Genomic DNA, 14,304 nt, shown 5'->3' with positions numbered 1-14,304 from the left:
AATGTCTTACTGAGTGGATGCACATGCTCTTATGATGGTATATAAATTTCCAGGATTATATGCTGCTGAAACACTGGAATACTGGCAATCAATGATACATCTGTTCTCTGAGTAGTGATCGAGTCTAGTGTTCTGTGTTAGTGCTCCAGCTGTCTTGTCTATCGGTTAATTATATGGCATGCCGTTCCCGTACGTCTTGCGGGTTTCATACTCCATGCCGCCCGGCTTGCTCGTATTAGAACTGCTCTTGGAATGCTCCGTTCTGGTGTAGATCATCCTATGTTACGAAGAAGGCCAAGCAGGCACATTGTGGTAGTTTCAAGATCGCTTGGGGCATAATTGGGACAAGGGATGAAGAGCGAGGTGAGGAGGCTAGAGTTGCTTATCGTTCATTACGCAGCTGAGGCAAGTTATCAGACAGTATCTACAGTAACCGGGCCATGAAGGCGCTTATACTTGTCGAGCGTCTCCATCTCCGCCACGTTCTCGTAAGGCTCCCATGTCTCCCTCCCATCTTTCCACTTCACGAGCAGCTCCAGGCCACCGCCATCCAGCTTCCTGTTGCAATGAATCCCCTCTACTCCTACTCTTCGTCGCCAGTATCGTCAACCACTTCCTCGTCACTAGCAGTTCCAGGCCGCCATCATCCAGCTTCCAGTGGTCACAACCTCGCTCTCTGGTGAAACTGTTGTACCATCTCAGGATATTTCTCGAAATGCGTAGCAGACTTCCAACTATTGTATTCATGTTTATATCCTTCATACTGGACCAGGTATTCCATCAGCCTTCCTCGTCGCGAGTCCAAAGTCTCCTCGACCTGAAAATACTCGTTTCCTTGACACTCCTTTACAATGGAGATAACTCTGGAAGGGAGGCCCTACCCAGTTAACGAAGTTGCCTCTACTAGTAGTTTGCGCCTGGGGACTTTAAGTATCTTGTGCTCTTATCCGTAATTGGAATAAGTGTTCTACCGGAACTCCAGCTAGGAAGTAGTTACCCTGTCTACTATTATGTGCTTAAAGACCGTGTTACTGGGTAGATATTCCTTAAACTTTACGATGGAGGCTTCAATTATCTCTACTTCTAAAGTTGACCTCCATGAAGATCGCTAGCGAGGAGGGTTGCACCGACCTCAGCGGCGCTTGGGTATTGGTTTATTGGCCTTTAAGCCTGTAATACTCTGCGTTTATATCCAATGTCACTATGAAATTCTGTCCCTTTTGATTACAGGGTGCTCGGATTCGCTCCATTTGCATGCTCAAGCAGGAAGCCCTTGTGGAGCTGGATACTTCGATCAAGGAATGGGTCAACAAACTTTAGCAGGCTGGGAGACGCCGCACCCTGGTACTTGAAATCTGCTCGTGGCCCATTTCGACGTCGGGGAATTGGGTTGACCTATGAGGACGGGATCAACGAGTCGCGGTATGAAAATGAACGGTCAAGAAAGAGTCCTTGGATTTGTCAGCAAAATACTGGTGATACCCGGTACATTTCGAAGTCACCGTCGAGTTGGTAAAGCGTTTTACAATACATAAAAGGGGAGGGGGGCAATGGGCTTGTTACTAGCTGTGCTCCTGTTTAACTCCCATGTTTTGGACGGACTAACCAAATCACGGTTCATCAGTGTCGCGGCAACATCTAATTCATTCTGGAATCAGCCTCTAAACGTTTGGCTTCCGTTGAAAGTTACCCATGGACCCCATACACTTTCTCTTTGAACGGCACACTCTTCGCTCTGTTCTGTTCTTCGTTACCAATTCGGTGCACGATAGCGGTATTATGCTCATGCGGACCGGTCCCGGTCACCGGATGTCATCTACTCAGACAAACGCCATAAATGGTGTCCCCAACACCTTCCCACTCCCCGCGTCGAACTTGACACCTTCTTTGCGCAGTAGCGTCCGCTTCTCCTGGAGTGTGATCCCTTCCCCGTCGCGCCGGGCAATCTTGCCCTTGAAGCCGCCTAGTGTGCCGCCAGTGGCTACTACGCGATGGCTGAACACCACACATTAGCATCCCGTGCTCCCAGTATGAATACTTGGCCTTCCCGGAATGATGAGCGTGTCGGCTTAAGAGAGAGGAAAATCAAAGCTTTGGGGGATAGGGTGTTGTTTGGGACGTTAAAGGGAGGATTACTTACCATGGTACTACGGGCGCAAAGGGATTGCGGCGGAGTGCGTTACCTACCGCACGCGGAGAGGACTTTAGACGAGCGGCGAGGATGGCGTACGTGCTGAATGAGCCGGGGGGGATTTGGCAGGTGAGAGACCACACGGAGCGCTCGAAAGGGGTGCCGCGGGCGGAGGTTTGTAATGGCGGTGGGAGGCGGATGGTAGTTTTGGCGGCCATAGTGGTGGCGATGGTGGCGGTGGAGGCGGAGGTGGAGGTGGAGGTGGTAGAAGTGGTTTTCATGATTGTCGTTGTCATGTTGGCGATCAGCTCAAAAGGGATACAGGTGTCCGATGGTTGGCGGTTGCAAGCGCGCTTTGGATGCGATGGGATTCGAGTGGATTGACGGCGAGGTTGATCTTTGATATTGGGTTCAATAAAAGAAATGCGAATTTCGGTGGTTTTGGGCATCAAGAAACCCAGAGAGACATCATGAGGACGCGATGAGTGAAATGCTCGTGCGGGATGTCGGTCAAAGGGCGCGACCCGAACGACAGGGCCGCGACTTCGAGGCGCGTGCGTGGTGCGGGATCACGTGACCGCATTAAAAGCATTGACTTCAATCTCCTCGAATGAGTCCTACACTAGACTAAGTGGGTAGGTGTCGTCCCGTGACATTCACCCAAAAGCCCCTCAATCGGAAAGCTTCCCCAAACCATGCTCTTCTTGTACCCCGCCCAAGACGTGTGTGCAAGGGCTTCGGGTGACTGGTCCTGGTCCATATGAGCTCCCCGCTCACCCGCCCTCAGAGGTCGGGCGGGCTGCTGCGTTGGCTGGAGTCCGCTGGACTGGGCAACGTTCAGGTTGTCGATTGGACTGGCCCCGCGTCGTGGGAACTTGACGCTGAAACAGCTTACAGCCCATCTCTCTTTACCGATTGGCTGGATTGGCTGGATCGGCTGGATCGGACGTGCTTGCTTTTGTTTACGAGCCCCGGCGTTTGGGGAGAGGAGACGTGTAATGGGGACACAACATGTGGTGGTGGCGCATATGCACGAACGCGGGCTTGCGCGCTGCATGACGCCCGGCTGCCGTGTGAAGCCTGCGCCTGATTGTCTCAGCCGTGCCCGGCTTCAGTTGCTATATCACCTGGCCCTTCATTTCTTCAACGCCATGGAGCCCTCTTGGCAACTCTTCTTCATTTCCTAGCAGTCTCCAGTTATTTGTTTCACGACCGTATGAAAATGAATCGAAGAATCGAATGCAGGAGTGAGGGCTGCACCAACGAGGTCTTGTACAAGACGCTCGATGGTGCTTTTGTCGATCCCCACGACCGGAGAGCGAGCAGTGGGAGACCTCCCATTTCTCCCACCGGCCGAGGATCACCGTCTGGGCATCACAGATACTCGAACGGCTCGATACAGGTGTCTCCGTTTTGCAAGCAACGTAGGGCCTCCTAACCTAAAGCCTTGCCGCTCCAACTCATCCCTCATCAGATACTTGCATCCATTTCCACGGCGACGAGCGCTGCGTCTATCAGAAACCCCGCCATGATACTGTCTGCGCCGTCCGTAAGAGCAACCCAACAGTCCCCGGACCGAGCTTGAGCTAAACTGCCTTGCGCATGCAGATGCGAGATGCCCCATTCCCAACTGCAACCAAGCTCGCGCCCAGTTTCTCGATCCGACTTACGACCCTCTGTCGAATGCCATCCCTAGATATGCACGATATGATGTTTGCCCGGATCGTACGTGACGCTCGGTGCCCTCTCGAAAGCATACTGACCGCCGGGAACAGACAAGTGCGCCGTGCCACGATGTCCTGGGAGGCGGGCGTCGCCGAGGAGCAACTTTTGTCAAGCTCGTAAGCTAGCTATCCATCACTCGCTGCTACCGGCGTGCTGGCAATACTGACGAGGAAAAGACAGCTGCCAGGCCGAAGGTTGCATGAACACACGCCAGGATCAGCGAAACTGCTGCGAGGAGCGTGAGTGCTCGAGTAACTGCCTGAAAGTGCCCAATCTGACGTTGCCCAAGACCAATGTAAAGCTAGAGGCTGCCGTACCATCGTTGAGGGACGGTTCCCCTATTGCGTGATCCGTAGGTCCAACCCCGCGCCAGCCCTAATGTGTGCATCAATGGCCAACGATCTTGATAGACATCAAGTGCGGAATGGACGGCTGCGGAGAAGCAAGACACTTCTCCGCCGAGACGAAAGAATATCTCGCACATTGCACCAATCGTATGCTCATTTTTAGTCCCATCCGAGACTCAGTTACTCATGGTTACAGATTCCACCTGCTCCGCACGATTCTCGCTATCATGCACCGCCATCAAGATGGAGCGTTCCGCTTTCTGCGAGGAACATACCTGCCGCGAGCGAGATTGCGAGCGATATACTACTTCCCCGCCATATTGCACCCTCCGTGCGTCTTCTCGATACCTGTTCTATTTAATTCCACAAGCGTAGTTCTGACCTCCATTAGATGGTTGTGGCTCGCCTGGTTGCCGGAGCCATCGGTCTGACGGGGGCAAGTTTTGCCCGCTACGTGAGTTTCGCTTCCGTCCCAAGCTGTATCTGCTCTCGCAACTGACTCAGTGTTAGACACATGCCGCGCCGAAAAGTGCCGAGAACATGTTGACAGACTAGCTCTTTTTTGCAAGACCCGTGGGTTTCTCCATACCGGCTCTGATCGACATATACTGACGCCGGAAACAGATGGCTGCTCCAAGTCGAAGTGCCACCAGATCGCCACTGCCGAGCAGATGTGCCTAGACCGTGAGCGCTCTTATCTTACCCGTCTTGAGCTCTTGACTAACTCTACTCCGGTAGACCTGAAAGCATATTATATAGCCCAAGGCAAACGTCAGGTACACGGGACGAGACAAAAGATGGCGCGCGCGGGACCGAGGCAGCGACATGATGACTCTGACGACGACAAACATGAACAGAACAGTAGCCGGAAGGGCAGCGGGCAGGACAACCGCCACGAGATGGAGAGCGACTCAAGCGACGAGGAATCTCCGAAGAAGCGTGGCGGCGAAAAACCACCGGACGGTCTGACCGCAATAAGGGGCCAACCCAGCTACAAGGCGCCCAGTCCTCCAATGGAGTACTTGGGTACTCCTCCCAACAATGACGGTGGCGGTGACGAGGGGGAGCCGTTTATTAAGCTTCCACAAAGAGAGGGCGATGGCTCAGCTGGAAGACCGTTCCAAGGGAGGCAGCCTGAAGATGACGGCTGGTGAGACTGGATAAGAAGGATGGCAAAATTTACGAACAGAACCTTCCATTCATTATGTATACATAAGCCTGCTTGCGCCTCTAGTGTCTCCTCAAGATTGAAGCACGGTAAGTACTATAACAATGCTCACCAGCCGAGAAACCATCTCCATCAACGATATATGACGCCAGAACGTATATCCCATGAAACCTCCCCTACTTTATGCTTCCCGCGTACCGAACCCACCAACGCCAGCAGAACAGCCTAATCCCCGGTATCAACCTCCAGATCCAGCTGCACCCCATTCGAAACACCGTAGTCACCCAGCGTGATCTGGTCCTTGAACGGCCGCTCCCCCTGCCGCTTCAGCAGAATCTCGTGTGGCTCCCGTCCTACTTTCATAGCCACCATGATCTTGAACTGCCCGACCGTGTCGCTCGGGAAAGCCGGGATCTGGGCTTTCGTTCCAAGACGGTCGTTTACCGTCACGATGATCATTTCTTCGCCCGTATTGGCCGCCGCCGCCGGCGGGGGTTTGGGTTTGGGTTTGCTGTCTCGATCTTTCTTTGGCGGGTTGGATTTTGAGTCTTTGTCGCGGTCTTTTCTGGGGGAGCGATCCCGGTCTCTTCGTGGGGAACGATCGCGATGCCGGGACCTGTCTCCGCCACGGTCGCGGTCACGGTCGCGAAACCGATCACCGTCTCTATCCCTCTCCCTCTCCCTCTCCCTCTCTCTATCCCTCTCCCTATCCCTATCCCGGCCGTAATCGCGATCACGCTCCCTGTCCCGATCCCGATCCCGATCCCGATCCCTTCTGGGCGAACGATCGCGGTATCCGCGCTGCAGCCCGCCCTGCTGGCCGCGCCCGTCGTCGGCATTGTTGGAGCGCTTTTCCTTCCACCGGAAACCGCCGCCTGCCTTTGGGCGGCGCGGCGGCGAGCGCGAGCGCGATCTTCTACGCGGAGAGTCCGCCATGTGTATAGGATGCGGGGTGGGTTTCTGGTGAAGATCGAAAATTGCAAGACTGCCGTGATCAAAGACCGGCCGAGACAGACGGAAGTTGTCCCCACATTCCCGTTGCATGCGTGCAGTGGGCCTTCGACCCACCAAGCCCCACTAAAGTTTAAATCCACTACTGCAATTTCAGTGACTGCAGCGCTGTCAAAACACGACCCACCGTCATTCCGTGTATAAGTGGCTTATTGTAAGGGTTTGAACCGTCAACCTTCACCATCCCAATTGCTGGCCGACCCTCTCATGTCCCAGTCAACCAGGCATTGGTTTTCCGCAGCCCGCAAACTCTCAACATCAGAGGGTCCGTCAACCTTGTGCTCGATAACGAAGAATTGGCACATCAGGGCTTCATCATTAGCCACAGCCTCAACCCCTCGAGTGCCAAGTTGATTAGTTGCCGAGAGATACCATCTTCTGACTATATGCTCAGGTGGGGGACTAGGACCGGGTGGACCGATATGCAATCTCGAGAAACAGGGGATATGGGTGTTTGGAAAGCATGGCCTTTGGTGCGGGGCTGTCTGCATGAGCTTCACTCGGACCGGTGCGTTTGCGGCTCGGAACCCCTGTCATGCATGATGAGAACTGTTAAAAAGGGCAGAGCTCCTCATTGTCAGCGCCCTGTGTAACCGACAGAAAAACGTCTTACTGGGCCACAAGCGTAGCTTGTTATGCCACCGAGCTTCGTATTGGTCTCTGGGTGCGATAGGAAGGTGATTTTGGGGAGCAAGATGTGGGACGGTTGAGAACGATTGGCATAAGCCGCGATACGAAGCGCATGTCTGGACGCACCGGACCAACCATCTACGCAGGCACAAGACGAAAGACCGGAGTTATCAATATATCGCCCTTCGAATCACCTTTCCAAAACCGGGCTGGGTGGTCTGTGCAATACTCTTCAATATTAATAACACTGTTCTACGCAGGGGCCACATCCTCTGACGGATAACAGCTCCCGCTATACCTTTTGTTCATCCCAAACAAAAACCCATCGCTCTCGACCATGTCTCACCATGATCCTCCTCTCCGGGGTGCGCAAATATCTTAGCAATTGGTGGCAGAAGGCCGCGCTGCTGCAGGAGCCTGATGCAACAGCAACTCTCCAGTCCTGGCAAACGTTTAATAGAGACGAAAGACGCTGGACCGCACTAGTCTCGGACAACTCTTCCCGCACCGCAACTTCTGCCAGCGATTCGAACCAAAGAAGTGGCAGGAAAGAGACTGCTACTTTGACTCTATGGACCTGGAATGTAGACGCATTCGAGAAGTACCCGGAAGCCCGTATGAACGGCATCATTACCACCATCCAGAACCATGCGCTACCCTCTGATGTCCTGTTCTTCCAGGAAATCTCACGCGCTGCTCTGAACTCCCTTCTCGCTCATCCGTGGATCCGTGACAACTGGTACTCGAGCGAGGTCAATGACGCCAACTGGGCAGAACAGCAATTCGGCACCATCACTCTCCTGTCGAAACACAGCTTCGATCACGGGAGCCGCGCTAATACGCCAAAGTCCCGCCTCGGCCTCGTCTGGCGAGTCAAATATCCGACTCGCTTTGGGCGCGATGCGCTGTGCTGCGAGGTGTTTCTGGCGCCTACGGGCGTCCCGGTGCGGCTCGTCAACGTCCACCTGGACTCGCTGCCTATCCAGCCCAATTTGCGGCCACGGCAGCTCGCTATAGTCGCAGGCATGCTGCACAGTGCGGGCCACGGCCTGGTTGCCGGCGACTTCAACCCTGTGCTGCCGGCAGACGATGCACTTGTAACGGAGAACCGGCTCATCGACGCGTGGGCAGAGCTGCACCCTCGTGAGGACGGATTTACTTGGGGGATAGACGGTCAACAACCGTTCCCACCGGCTCGCCTAGACAAGATCGCCATGGTGGGACTCCAGCCTCAGGAGATCGAAGTCATTCACCCCGGGATGCTGCCAATGGAGGAATGCAGCGGAGTCGGCGTCAAGCAGCCAGGATCGGATGAGGGACTGAACGATAATGACGAGGCGAACGATTCAATACCTTGGAGTGATCATTCGGGCATTAGATGCAATTTTAAGTCTCGCAGATACTATTGCGCGACCTTAGCTCTCGGGACATATACACCGTATCATGACAAATTGAAGGGTATAACACTTTGCATCCCAACCCAACGGGGCTGTTCGGCATTCGTCGATGACAGTCGGCTCCCCTTCGTCGTACTTCTGCCGTAGTACGTCCAGGTCCTCTGTGCGAGCCTCTCCTTCCAAGCTCAGGCAAAACCATCCGGCAAACCCCGCCAATTCTGGCTTCACAATTTCGGCCAGGCCGTCTACCCCATCGGGACAGCTTCTTGTATGGGCCAGTTCCGACAGCTGAGCAGCGTGCTAACCCCAGAGCGGTGAGTGGAACTCGGCATGTTTTAGCAAGACGTGCATCTCCGACTCGACGAGACGCGAGGATGTCGGTAGTAGGCAGTTGTTGACGTCGGCAGCATCTTCTATATAGGCGGGTACTTCCCGTACGGGAATGTAGGAGTCGTTCCCGGCAGCTGGTGGGATGGTTGGGAGGCCCACGTCCTCCGCAGAACAGATGGAGACAAAAGAAAGCAGAGCGTCATCGATTTGGTTCCCATTTGGGGGAAGAACGTAGGCCCGGGTGCGCAAGCGTTACTTGCGCCGGGCAAGGAAACACATCGTAGGGCCCATGTTCATGGTCCTATGCACGGAAGGTCACAGGCCATTTGAAGTAAGGACGCCGAACACCGGTTCTCGATCGGCACTGTTTATCACCAGCTCAATATCCTACGGATATTTCAGATCCACCTCTCGGTACCAGCTATGGACGGGGAGTTGAATATAAATACCAAGAGACAGAGTCCAATGCTGTAGTGGGCGGTCATACAAGTGCCCCAGAGTGGCGACGGATTTCCAACCGCGGCGAGCGCAGCAGTTTTGGTACTTGCTGCGATGGGCTTGCGGAGGCGCCTCAGGTCGCCCTGGTCCGAGGCCATCGTTCTCGTCGAGAGATGATGGTGTTTTGACAGTGACGGGAGTGGAATGAGAGGAGGGCCAAAGATGCATCCATATAAGCTATGGTTAGACATCCAGCTCGAGCAGCAAGTTGGAATGCGCAAAAGGCCAATTGTGGCCGTCGCGGGCTGAAGCTGCTCCTCGTGCGTGGCAAGGAACTGCCCACCCCCGTCATAATTGCCACGGGCCCCAAGCGAGCCGGCAACATCTCGAACATCACTTCGATACGGGAGCTGTTATAGGTCGGGACTGGTAAAACTGTAAACATGCATGAGATGACTGGGACACCGCGACAGGCCTCAATGGCCGGGTTTCCGAGAGAAGATATAGAGGAGTAGCAGAAACTGGACCCCGTGTTCTAGGAGTGACAGCAATAACGGGGACTTATAAAGCCACACTCATACTATTATCCTGACTCTGCAAGGAGCAGGTAAATGAACTAATTCCCAGCTATTCGTGGGCGCTTGATAGTCAACAATTTTACTGACCGATTACCTTTTTTAAGAGCCACGCCTGTTGTTTCGAGGGAGAGTCTTGACTGCCTTGTCAGTTTTCGATGTATCAACAGTTCATTACTTAGATGCCCTTATAATCGAATCGTCAGTGCTCGTCAATGTAGGGTATTGCATTGGAAAATCACAAATTTCATTTTCTCCGTATCCATTACCCACCCATCAGACACATAATCTGCACATAGATCTACGCGCCTACACTGATATCGAGGAGAGGTGGAGAAAGCGCCGCGCCGCCACGAACCTGAAGCATCACGTCGTATAACATCGGGTCAAACTTTTCATTCACATGCACTCGGGACCTAAATAACTTCTTCGCTGTGCCGAGGATATAAATGCCGCTGGAGCAAAACAACCAGCAGCTGGCCTCTCGCCCCTTGCCCTTTTCATTCACGATGAAAATGTAGTGCCGCATGAATGACAATTCGCCGACACAAACCCGTCAAACGCCGCCGTCTTTGCCCAATCCAAAACGCCATGAAACAGCCAGCCAGTGCGCCAGAGTGCGTATCATACAAAGAAGCAGATTAAAAAGAAAGCAAGCAGAAGGTCGTAGCCTGACGCCTACTCCTTGCTGCTCTTCTTCTTCTTCTTCTTGTGCTTCTCCTCCTTGGCAGGCGTCTCCGCCTCTTCCTCAACCTCGTGCTTGCGCTTTGAACTCTTGGACTTGACGGGTGTCTCAGCCTCATCGCCGGCCTTGAGATCCTTCTTGTTGAGCACCTCGACCGAGCCGTCGGGCTGCACCTTAATCTGTCCCTTCTCGAGCCGCTTGGCGAACTTAGAAACGGACATACCGGCCGCCGTAGCAAGGCGCTCGTAATCCTTCTCGGTGATCTTTGCGGGCGTAGCGGCTTCTGTTTGCTCCTTGGACTTCTTCGACTTCTCCTTCTTCTCCTTCTTTTCCTTCTTCTCCTTCTTGTCCTTCTTCTCCTTCTCCTTCTTGCTGACGGGCGCTTCCTTCATCTCTTCGTCAGATTGCTCCTCGGCGCCGGCATCAGCCATCTCCTCGTCAGGGAGCTCTTCGATGAGGGGCTTTTTGGGCGTCTCGGCAACGAGACCATCGGCGTCAACATTATACTTGCGAGCCTCCTTGATGTCCCACTTTGAGGGAACAGCAAGCGGGACGCCATTGGGCCCCAGCAAAACGCCATCCGAGAGACTCTTACCCTCCAGCAATCGCAAGTTCTTCTCTAGCTTTGCCCTGGACCGGATACCCAGGCTGGCCCGGGTCTCATCGTCCGCATCATCGTCGAACTCGGCGAGCGCGTCAGTGCGGACGCCAAGCGCGATCTTGGCGGCCAGCTGACGGGCCATCTTGCCCTTGTTCGCGCCGGACGCCTGACCCACTAGGGAGGCATGGTAAATGAGACCGTATTTGGGCGTGGCGTGCTTGGTCTTGAGCGCGCGGAACAGAGCCTTTTCGGCACCCAGAATCTGGATGGTAGAACCGGGATTCTTGGCGAGACTGACGAGAGAGCCTGCATGGGCAATGAGGCGAGCGCCGACGAGGGCGCCGACAAGCTCCGTCATGTTGGGAGAGATGGCCCTCATGCGGTTTTCCAAGTACTCGGAAAGCTGTCTCCTGTACTCGGAGTAGCTAATGACCTGCTCGGCAAGCAGCTTGATGTTCTCCAAATCCTCCTCGGAGACCTCGGTGCCCATACTGATGTCGGCCGCCGCCTTGACCGCGGTCTCGATTTCGTGAGGAAGGATTTCGGAAAGGTCGGCCTGAGGAGCGTTCGACCGCGCACCCATGGTAACGATGACCTTGGCGTAGGACAGGTTGTCGGGAAGAATCTTGGCTAGCTCTGGGAAATGCCAGCCATACCACTCCTTCACCCGCATAGCGTATGTGTTCAACTCCTTGTCCAAGTCATCGAGGAGTGAAACGGCGTGAACGATCATAACATCAACCTTGTCGGGAGAGAACTTTAGTCTGTGGCGGGAGAGCGAGTGCGAGAGGCCCAACGACATCTCCTGGAAGTTTTCCGGAAGCATGCCGGGGATCAAGTCCGGAAGATGCTGGCGGATGGCGCGAAACAGGTCTGTGGTTGAAGAGTCGGAGATGGGCTTGATGTTGAGATCGGGCAGCTTGACGATAGAGCTCCCAAGCTTGCTCTCGGCCACGGCGAGGGTGACTTTCTTCTCATCTTTGAACTCATTGAGGAGGCTGGCCAACTTGGGCGTCACCTTGCCTTCAATAACACCAGCTATTTCTTCGAGTGCGCTTGCAGCACTGTCGAACTTGGCAAACTCCTTGTACTTGATCCTGCAGGGGTATTGGCATTCGCGCACACAACACGCACAAGAGCATTGGGGCGCGAAGGGCAGCACTTACTCTTTGACAATCTTGTCCACCGTAGAAAGTCGCTCGGAAAGGTTGTCGGCATCCAGAAGCTTCTTATCGGCCGCCTTGAAAAGGCCATAGCTGCGATCGCAAGTTAGACATTCGTCCTAGAACTGAGACATGCGAAGCGGCTGCGGCCATGTCTTTGCGATACTCGGTGCCGCCATTGAACGAGGTGCACTTACCCTGCGCTGGTCTCGGTAAGAATGAAGAGGGGCATTTTGGCAACTTGCTCTTATGAGCCCCGTGCGCTCTTGCGGTTGTCGGTGGAAGCGTGGGAAACAGCAGTCGACACAGCTGTTTTTGCAGTTCACCAAGGGCTTCAAGCAGGAAAAAAAAGTTCAAGAGCGAAGAACAATTTTTTTACCACCAGTTGGGGTTCCCAGGTGGGGCAAGCTTCGGGTCCGAGCTTCGACCTCACCCTCTGCTTGCGGCTGAGGTACCAAGGTACCCAAGTACCCAGGTACCCAGGTACTGTACTTCGGGTGGCTTGGGAGGGTGCGCAATGCACGGTCCAACCTCTCTGAGGCCAACCGGGGAATCAACGCCGTTCTGAGCCGCGCATCTCGAGCTCCAACAGGTGTGAGGAGTCCATCATCTCAGGACTTCACGGCATACCATAGCGCAACGATGGAGGGCCTCTTTTTCAATGCGAACAATGGGTAGGCTGCATCTTCAACTATGCGCAATACCAGACACAAGACATACGCTGACGCCTTCAACCCCCCGCAGCTACCTCGAGGGCATCGTCCGTGGCTACCGGAACGGGCTGCTCACCAGCACAAACTACACCAACATGACACAATGTGAGAGCATCGATGGTTAGTAGACTGCTCCCTCCCATACTTGACTTCATCAAACGCTGATAGCACGTCTGCAGATCTCAAGCTCCAGCTCGGCCCCGCCTACGGCGACTTCCTTGCGTCGCTCCCTCCCAACCCCTCGACGTCGAGTCTCGCCGCCAAGACGACTGACAAGCTCGTCTCCGAGTTCCGCTACGTCAGAGCCAACGCCGTGGGCTCTCTCGCCAAGTTCATGGACTACGTCACATACGGCTACATGATCGACAACGTCGCGCTGCTCATCACGGGCACCCTCCACGAGCGGGACACGCGCGAGTTGCTGGAGCGGTGCCACCCGCTGGGCTGGTTCGAGACGATGCCCGTCCTCTGCGTAGCGACCAACATCGAGGAGCTGTACAACAGCGTGCTCATCGAGACGCCGCTGGCGCCCTACTTCAAAGGCAGCCTGAGCCACCAGGACCTGGACGAGCTCAACATTGAGATTGTGCGCAACACGCTGTACAAGAACTACCTCGAGGACTTTTACAACTTTGTCAACTCGCACCCGGACATGGCGGGCACCCCGACCGCCGAGGTCATGTCGGAGATGCTCGAGTTCGAGGCCGACCGCCGCGCCATCAACATCACGCTCAACTCGTTTGGGACCGAGCTGTCCAAGGCGGACCGGAAGAAGCTGTATCCCAATTTCGGGCGGCTGTATCCCGAGGGGACGCTGATGCTGTCGCGCGCCGATGATTTTGAGGGCGTCCGGCTTGCCGTCGACGGCGTGGCCGACTACAAGTCCTTCTTTGAAGCGGCCGGGCTAGGCGGTGGCCCTGGCGGCCCCGGAAACATGGCTGGTGGTACTGGGTCTGACGGGAGGAGTCTGGAAGACATGTTCTACCAGAAGGAGATGGAGATTGCCAAGAGTGCGTTTACGCGACAGTTCACGTACGCCATCGTCTATGCGTGGGTCAAGCTAAGGGAGCAGGTACGTTTTTCTTTTTGTCCTTCTCGTAAGTTGAGCATCGGCTAACAAGACCCCAGGAAATCCGCAACATCACATGGATTGCCGAGTGCATTGCGCAGAACCAAAAGGAACGCATCGGCAATTATATCAGCGTCTTTTGATGTGGGGCCACTGTGTTTTCTTTTGGATTTCAAGTTCTGTAGAATGTATGGGGAACCCGCGAGCATGAATTTATAGGTCAACGGCGTATGGGCGAACGGCCGCCGAGGCGGCGATATGGACCTGCAAGATGCGGGAATCTTTGCGCGTTCCGGTCTATTCTGTCGGTATTGTACATAG

General features: G+C 54.6%; 6 protein-coding genes across 6 annotated transcripts; 3 read left to right on the top strand and 3 right to left on the bottom strand.

The window, feature by feature from the left end:
* Positions 1 to 1,820: 1,820 nt before the first annotated feature.
* MGT1 (methylated-DNA--protein-cysteine methyltransferase) lies at positions 1,821 to 2,427 on the bottom strand (the record flags this gene model as incomplete). Its single annotated transcript, XM_071059181.1, has 2 exons — positions 1,821 to 1,995; positions 2,141 to 2,427. 2 exons carry the CDS (start codon positions 2,425 to 2,427, stop codon positions 1,821 to 1,823), a joined length of 462 nt encoding a protein of 153 aa, XP_070915282.1.
* A 926-nt stretch (positions 2,428 to 3,353) lies between these two features.
* Positions 3,354 to 5,357, top strand: MFIFM68171_03759 (uncharacterized protein; the record flags this gene model as incomplete). Its single annotated transcript, XM_071059180.1, has 12 exons — positions 3,354 to 3,555; positions 3,606 to 3,680; positions 3,740 to 3,856; positions 3,907 to 3,972; positions 4,033 to 4,095; positions 4,146 to 4,208; positions 4,267 to 4,350; positions 4,400 to 4,534; positions 4,595 to 4,657; positions 4,714 to 4,776; positions 4,828 to 4,887; positions 4,942 to 5,357. The coding sequence occupies 12 exons, from the start codon at positions 3,354 to 3,356 to the stop codon at positions 5,355 to 5,357; spliced, it is 1,407 nt and encodes a 468-aa protein (XP_070915281.1).
* A 239-nt stretch (positions 5,358 to 5,596) lies between these two features.
* Positions 5,597 to 6,307, bottom strand: MFIFM68171_03758 (uncharacterized protein; the record flags this gene model as incomplete). Its single annotated transcript, XM_071059179.1, has 1 exon — positions 5,597 to 6,307. One exon carries the CDS (start codon positions 6,305 to 6,307, stop codon positions 5,597 to 5,599), a length of 711 nt encoding a protein of 236 aa, XP_070915280.1.
* A 1,052-nt stretch (positions 6,308 to 7,359) lies between these two features.
* On the top strand, positions 7,360 to 8,556 carry MFIFM68171_03757 (uncharacterized protein; the record flags this gene model as incomplete). The annotated part of the gene is made up of 1 exon (XM_071059178.1): positions 7,360 to 8,556. One exon carries the CDS (start codon positions 7,360 to 7,362, stop codon positions 8,554 to 8,556), a length of 1,197 nt encoding a protein of 398 aa, XP_070915279.1.
* A 1,874-nt stretch (positions 8,557 to 10,430) lies between these two features.
* Positions 10,431 to 12,433, bottom strand: NOP58 (Nucleolar protein 58; the record flags this gene model as incomplete). Its single annotated transcript, XM_071059177.1, has 3 exons — positions 10,431 to 12,135; positions 12,205 to 12,294; positions 12,399 to 12,433. The coding sequence occupies 3 exons, from the start codon at positions 12,431 to 12,433 to the stop codon at positions 10,431 to 10,433; spliced, it is 1,830 nt and encodes a 609-aa protein (XP_070915278.1).
* A 410-nt stretch (positions 12,434 to 12,843) lies between these two features.
* On the top strand, positions 12,844 to 14,126 carry VMA6 (H(+)-transporting V0 sector ATPase subunit d; the record flags this gene model as incomplete). The annotated part of the gene is made up of 4 exons (XM_071059176.1): positions 12,844 to 12,875; positions 12,946 to 13,034; positions 13,094 to 13,986; positions 14,043 to 14,126. The coding sequence occupies 4 exons, from the start codon at positions 12,844 to 12,846 to the stop codon at positions 14,124 to 14,126; spliced, it is 1,098 nt and encodes a 365-aa protein (XP_070915277.1).
* Between the last annotated feature and the right edge of the window lie 178 nt (positions 14,127 to 14,304).

The sequence above is a fragment of the Madurella fahalii genome (assembly GCF_045866475.1).
Source record: "Madurella fahalii IFM 68171 DNA, scaffold_2, whole genome shotgun sequence".
Taxonomy (NCBI): Eukaryota; Fungi; Ascomycota; class Sordariomycetes; order Sordariales; genus Madurella; species Madurella fahalii.
Note: the sequence above shows the minus strand (reverse complement) of the source record. Positions and strands in the feature narration are given on the sequence as shown.